The sequence below is a fragment of the Triticum dicoccoides genome, chromosome 3B (assembly GCF_002162155.2).
Source record: "Triticum dicoccoides isolate Atlit2015 ecotype Zavitan chromosome 3B, WEW_v2.0, whole genome shotgun sequence".
NCBI classification, from domain to species: domain Eukaryota; kingdom Viridiplantae; phylum Streptophyta; class Magnoliopsida; order Poales; family Poaceae; genus Triticum; species Triticum dicoccoides.
In genome coordinates, this window is record NC_041385.1 from 577,803,855 (window position 1) to 577,810,705 (window position 6,851).

Sequence of the window (6,851 nt, forward strand, 5' to 3'; positions counted from 1 at the left end):
CCGACGCGTCCCCGCCCCGCTCGACGCCGGCCTCCGACGCCATCCCCGCCCCGCTCGACACCGGCCCCCGACGTTGTCCCCGCCCCGCTCGACGCCGGCCCCCGGCTCCTGAAGGTGAGATTTTTTTTAATTTTTGCTTCATTGGCACTCACAATTGTTGCCACTCGGTATGTAGATGGAGGTGAGCAACGACGACATGGACTCGTTGTCCGATTCGTTGGATTGGTCATCATCCGACGATTCGGACATTGACGATTTGTTGCAAGACGACGACGTCGAGATGATGAGCCTCCTCATCGACGTGCAAGCGTTTGAAGACCGAGCGAAGCTTATGGATCAGAGGAGAGGGTCGAAGATGGGGCGACTCACCATCTACCGGAACCGCGCTCTCGGACACGAGCATTTGATGCAAGACTACTTCGCGGAGGTACCTACATACCCTCCTCATCTCTTCCGCAGAAGGTACCGAATGCGTCGTAGTTTGTTTGTGAAGATTGTCACCGATTGTGAGGCCGCCTCCGATTACTTTAAACGTCGTAGATCCGCCGCCGGTATCATGGGGTTTAGTGCATATCAAAAGATATCGGCGGTAATGCGGGTACTCGCTTATGGCATACCCGCGGATTATGCCGACGAGTATCTTCGCATTGGGCAAGATACAACCACGGAGTCCGTCCGTAGGTTTGCCAAGTTGGTCATCCGGTTGTATGGTGAGCAGTATCTTCAGGCACCAAACGAGGAAGATACAAAGAGATTAATGGAAATGAATGAAAAAAGGGGATGGCCGGGGATGCTTGGTAGTCTTGATTGCATGCATTGGAGGTGAAAAATTTGCCCAAAGGCATGGCACGGAATGTATTGCGGTAAAAGCCGTGATGCTACCATTGTGCTTGAGGCTGTAGCATCGGAGGACACATGGATTTGGCATGCATTCTTTGGGTTGCCGAGAACACTCAATGATATCAATGTCCTCAATAGATCTCCTTTGTTTAAAAGATTAATTTCTGGGGATGCTCCAGCTTGCAACTACAAAATCATGGACAATGAGTACTCAATGGGATACTATCTCACCGATGGCATCTATCCCGAATGGACAACTCTTGTGAAGTCCATCAAGGAGAAAAATGGGGTGCCCTTAACAAGAAAAGAGGCTCATTTTACCAAGGCACAAGAGGCAGTCCACAAGGATATTGAGAGAGCTTTCGGTGTTTTGCAAGCAAGGTTTGCCATAGTTCGGGGTCCAGCTCGGTTTTGGGACAAAAAAAACCTTGGTGAACATCATGAAATGTTGTGTAATTCTACACAACATGATCCTAGAGGATGAGAGAGGGTTAAACCTCCCTTGTTTCTATGACAATGTTGGTACCCGTGTGCAACCGGAAAGAAACCCTTCTCGCATACACGCTTTTCTTCAAGCACATCGTGAGATTGAGGATGCAACCACTCATGGTCAGCTCCGGGATGATCTAGTAGAGCACCACTCGCAGTTGGATGGGCGGCGCATTGGCCCATGATGTATCTTTGTTTTACTTTTCTATGTCCTATTTGATTCGAACAATTATTGTAATTTGCTCAAACATTGTTGTAATAATTTGAATGATTATTGTTTTACTCGGTGGTGTAATAATAACTAGAATGATTATTGTTTTATGTCAAATGTGATGGAATTTGTGATATGTCATATGATAAAATGTGTGATATGTGAAATGACGGTTTTAAAGGTTGGGGTTAAGGCAAAGACTAGAACCCTCAAATCCAACCCTTAAAGCAGTTTAAGGGTTGAGTTTGAGGGTTCTAGTCTTTGCCTCATGTTTTTCAACCCTTAAAAATATTAAAAATTGGCACTTCTCAACCTTTAAAACTGCTTTAAGGGTTTGAGTGTTCTAGCTCTTATACGGGTCTGCTAGAGATGCTCGACCAGCCACAAAACCAACTGAAGTCTGAGCTCTGAAGCGGCGGCTACCCTCAATCTGTACGGACTATAGTCATGAATCGACGCTCGCGCCGTAGAGGCAAGCGCGGGCGCACGAGCCCGGACCCCCCGGCGAAGCGCCGCCGCGGCCCGCTGGAGTCGATGCCCGGCGAGCTGGAGGCCGCTACAGCTCCAGTGCCGGCGCCGGCTGCGGCTCCGCAGCCGTCCGTAGTGATGTTCGCCGGGCTGCCGCCCGGGTGCGGAGTGATAGAGCTAAAGTCGCGCCTGGAGGCGTACGGCCCCATCGCGCGCACTCGCATAGACGCCGCCGCGGCAACCGGGCACGTCACCTTCCGCTCCGCTTCCGCTGCCACGGCCGCCATTGCCGCTTCCCTCGACCCCGAGTGCGGCATCACCATCGGATCCAAGAAGGTAAAGATCTACAGTACGTTTACTGAAGCGTGATGTCGGAGTTGCTGGATTCAGCATCAGGGGAGCCAAAATTCTGCTAGATTCGTTCAATGCTAACTTGCTTTACATCTAGCAAGATCCGGTAAAGGTTCGAGCCTTCTTTACTAGGTTTACTTGTAGTGCCAGAACAGTTGCATTTGTTAAAGTGCAAGCCAGCCATTTGATGGTGAATGCGCGAATTTCACTGATGCTTCTTACAAACCTAGGCCATTCCCTATTTTTAGGCCCATATTATGTTGGTATGTGAAACCCAATCTGGTTTTTCAGTTTTGTCATTCATTTGGTTATTTATTTTTTCTTAATCCAATCAATTTGCATGCTCATCTAGCTCTGCAAAGTTGGATTGACTATTTGATATGTTGTGCTTCATAGCAGTAACAATAACTGATTAAAATGCCAGGACCTGTAAAAATTAATGGAGACCAGAATTAAGCATTTATATCTGTGATATACTGTTTGACATCACCCAATAGGCTCTGTTGATCTCGGTGAGATTGTTGCTAACTTTGTTGCTCAATTCGTATGAAGCATACTGTTGTGGGTTTCAGATGTATACTGTGTCTTGCTTGCACTTTATTTGCCAACTTTTGGTACTCAGATTGGTGTTTCTTTCGTTCGATACAGGTTTTAGTTGTACAGGCAAATGAGGCGCCAAATAATTCGACGAGCGTAATTCAATCAGAGCCGGCGGATGCGAGTAACAATATTGCAAGTGATACTTTGGCTATCCCAAGCTCCAGAATAGCTCCAGAAGCGATCCACAAAGCGCGAGAAATAGTCGCTTATGATGACCTGTTCTGATACGCACTCTTCCTCTAGACAAGGGAGAAATCAGTGTGCTGTTGTGCAAAATTAGGGTCTTTAGCTGCCTAACTGTAACCAAGGGGTATCTCCTATCTCATGATGTTGCGCTGTAGGCCGTGACGAATTGCTTGTCTTCATCATTGAACCTATGTCGTACTGTGTAGCAGAAATTTGCTTCTAACATCGTTCAAAAGATGAAAAAAAATTAAAGGGCACATCATTTGTACTCCATGTATCATGGAAGAAATGGTATCAAATAGTTGGCCTATACACACAAGCTATTATTTACACATTATTATCTGGGAAATGAGCAGGTTTCTTTCCAGTGTGGGCGAGATTCTTTGTGCAGCATGATGTCATTGGACCTTGACAGCATTTCACTGAATGGCTTGCCTCATCTTGGTAATAGTTGGGTGCTTTATCAACTTCAATCTGTTGGTACACCACTTACTTGAGCTTTTCCATTAATGGTGACTTTACTGACTCAGAACACATTGCAGCTGAACTGAGCAATTATGTGCTATTCTTGAAGCTTCTTGACTTCCTTTTGGGGTACCACTCAGCATGTCTCACTAATGTTGCTACAAAATTTTAAAATAAAGAAAGTTAAGAAGAATCCCAAGTAGTAATCTGTGTGTTGGTAAGATAAACGAAGACGTAAATTCTAGGCCAATGTCACAACAGGTTAAATACAAGGTATAGCCAAAATGCATCATTTGTTGAAAGAGGAAAAGAGCCTTGTACTAATATCTGTCTGCCCAATTATTCATAGGATAGTATTGATATGACTGGTTGACTACTGTCAGAAGTAATCACTGTTCTACACAGATAGACTGGTCAAAAAAATCAGGCATCGTTCTAACATTATCTTGGTCACGTCTTCAAACTCTTTTTGGATTATGAAGCTCAAGAACAGCATGCCATAGTGCACTAAGGTTATTAAGACAAAATGTGTACACTTCATCAAATGAAAGCAACAGGAATAAAAGATAAAGAAACAGGAAGGGAAGATTTTATCCACTAGTAACAATATTGATAATAGGAACAGGGATAGAGATTAACCAGTCTTGCTCCTTGCAATTCAATATCTTCACAGAAGCGGACTGCCAAACACTGAGAAGGAGTAGCTGGGGGGAAATCTTCAGCTGGCATTGCAAACGGGCGGGTCATTTTATCAAATTTGTCTAAGGTCAGATATGAACCAACTTCTTGCAATCGCTCCGGTTCCATAATTTGCATTGTGTGGTCATCAGGTAGAAAACAATCTGTGTTAGTTGCACTCTGCATAGAGAAATTTTAAGAAATATGTGAATTAAAGAGTAATACATTCACTAAGAACAAATTCATGTTAATCAACCAAAATCACCTCTAAGCAGCTTATATCTGCGCCACGACTATATGTCATCTCTATACGGAACCTCTTTGGATCTTCCAAAGGCACCTGCAATAGTTGTGCCAATTAAAAAGAAACAACATTGCTTCATGTTAGATATGCTTTTGTGTGCCCTAATTGTTCCAGGAAATCAGTTAGTGACTTTAAGGTAGTATAAGCCTCAAAGCTATATGACAGAATCGGAGATATTATTTATTTAAATAATTACCATGGAATGAATCCTAAAATTACAAGCACTTGTATGAACCTGATGTAGTTGGTAGCATGCTGTTCTCCATCATTGTAATTAATATTGGTGCAGCTAGATTGCTTAAAGAAGCAGTGCCACAGCTAGACTGTGAACGTTTCTCCTTATCAGTGTAAGGAAATTTCAGAGTTAAATTCACTGAAACAGATACTTAATATTCCACAATATCAAGATACTGAAACCAAATCTGGAACAGATGTAGAAGATTTATCTGCATTGTTTTTTCTCGAACACACAGGAGATTTGTGCATCTTTGTATCAGAGAAGAAAAGGAAGGGGTAGAGACTAGAGACACCCGAAGCACAGAGTCACACACCCACACATGCTCAATTGGTGAAGCTGTATGTTTTTTCCTGGCATAATGCTGGCAAGATGGGTTTCAAACTTGTTTATCCAAAAGATGGGAACTACATTAGCTATTTACTGGCAGGTTTCACAACTTTTTGGTCAATTTGATAGCAAGTATACTGATTCATTTAATAGTAGATCTTTTTTCTAAAAAACAAAGATTGACACAGTAAAAGTTTTACTGATTTTCTTTTCGTGCGTGAAGTTAGCAACTAACAGTACAAAGGTACAACTATCCATTACACATGATTAAGGGAATTTTAATACCTCCGTATTCTCAAACATACGCAACACAATGTAACTCATGTAGTCAAGTTCCTTTGTTTTAAATAGATGATCTGAAGCATTTTTGCAGATAAGACTCTCTTCTCCATTCAGAGACTCGTCCAAATAGCAGTATCGAAGTACGTTCATTAGAGAATGTATATGCGATTCCTGCAAGAAGAGAAGAACAAAATCTTGAGTCATGGTGCTGAGGAGAAAACAAGTGAACAAGAAAACTACTCCAGGATACACTTAATTTATTGAGAATGTAAAAAATGAGCATGATTGATATTTCATGCTTTATGACGTCATAACACGAGAAAGCACAAATGAACAAAAAACATCTTGCAAAAAAGAAATAAAGGTTGAAGATCATCTACATACCGATGTAAAATAGAGCCTTGTTCGAACACGTCTCTCGGGATCCATCACATTTGCATATCTGCAGGAAAATTATTTGCTTATCTGTTTGTATCATTCAGAAGTCAAAATGACTGGAATTCTTGGTAAGTTACTTACTTCGGATCTAAGCAGTATTTTGTTTCTTCATGGGAATCTAGATCAACTGACTTCTCGTCTGTGCTAGATCCTTCAGAACTCTCATTCCTAACACCATCATGGTAACACCTCTCCTTTCGTTTTGTAGAAGATACTACTATTGGATCAAGTCGTGTACTAGATTCAGCAGCTACCTCGGTAATCTCTCGTCTGGTGTTGTGCAGGTCAATCAGAATCTTGCCCAATAAACGGCGTGCTATCTGCAGAAATGGACAGAAGAAATAGATTGTGATGATTTTTACCACGAAACAAAGGGGAAAAACACCCTAGCCTTGAGTAGTAGAATGCCTGCAGATTATCCACAAGTTATCAGTTTATTTATGTTCAGCATCCTTCCTGTCTAAATAACTATCTTCTTATTTACAATAAATACTGCGTATGAGCAATTGAATATACAACTATACAAGATACGTCACATTGAACAAACCCAACTTACTGAATCAATTCAAAAGACAATACCTTTGAACCTATTTTGAGTCTTTGTTTCGGATTTATCCCGTACTCATTTGGAATGACACCATCAGCTAGCAACTGAGTGAAATAGTAACACAACAAAGTAATTAGAAATGTAGGACAAAAAATTTCAGAAAACAAAAATATTGGGCCGAAAATGGATCGAGAGATAGCACTGGAATGAGGAAACATCAAATTGAACGAGTACGTTTCGTAAGACTAGGCTTACTTTCATCAAACTATCGAAATACTACACTTCTAATATTTTGTTTCACAAAAATGGCACTCTTTTTGTCACACTGTATGCCAAAAAATCAAGGACCGAGGACTTCTTGAGCCCGGACCCCATGATTCCACTGAGCCTGGATAGCTCCAGCACTGAAGCACTGAATAAAATGATC

The 6,851-nt window shown here is 42.2% G+C and overlaps 2 protein-coding genes across 4 annotated transcripts in view; one reads left to right on the top strand and one right to left on the bottom strand.

Annotated features, from left to right (window-relative positions):
- Positions 1-1,941: 1,941 nt before the first annotated feature.
- Positions 1,942-3,468, top strand: LOC119277194 (uncharacterized protein At1g27050-like). Its single transcript, XM_037558436.1, has 2 exons — positions 1,942-2,344; positions 3,008-3,468. Exons 1-2 carry the CDS (start codon positions 1,988-1,990, stop codon positions 3,182-3,184), a joined length of 534 nt encoding a protein of 177 aa, XP_037414333.1. The 5' UTR covers positions 1,942-1,987; the 3' UTR covers positions 3,185-3,468.
- The window catches only part of LOC119277192 (inositol hexakisphosphate and diphosphoinositol-pentakisphosphate kinase VIP1-like), a 32,490-nt gene continuing 28,943 nt past the window's right edge, over positions 3,305-6,851 (bottom strand). For all 3 annotated transcript variants that reach the window (XM_037558434.1, XM_037558433.1, XM_037558435.1), the window contains 7 exons: positions 6,457-6,528; positions 5,959-6,197; positions 5,824-5,881; positions 5,443-5,610; positions 4,554-4,628; positions 4,250-4,468; positions 3,305-3,768 (listed from right to left, as the gene is read on the bottom strand). In XM_037558434.1, coding sequence (XP_037414331.1) covers positions 3,760-3,768; positions 4,250-4,468; positions 4,554-4,628; positions 5,443-5,610; positions 5,824-5,881; positions 5,959-6,197; positions 6,457-6,528 — 840 coding nt within the window. In that variant the 3' untranslated portion in view covers positions 3,305-3,759. The remainder of the gene's footprint in view (positions 3,769-4,249; positions 4,469-4,553; positions 4,629-5,442; positions 5,611-5,823; positions 5,882-5,958; positions 6,198-6,456; positions 6,529-6,851) is intronic.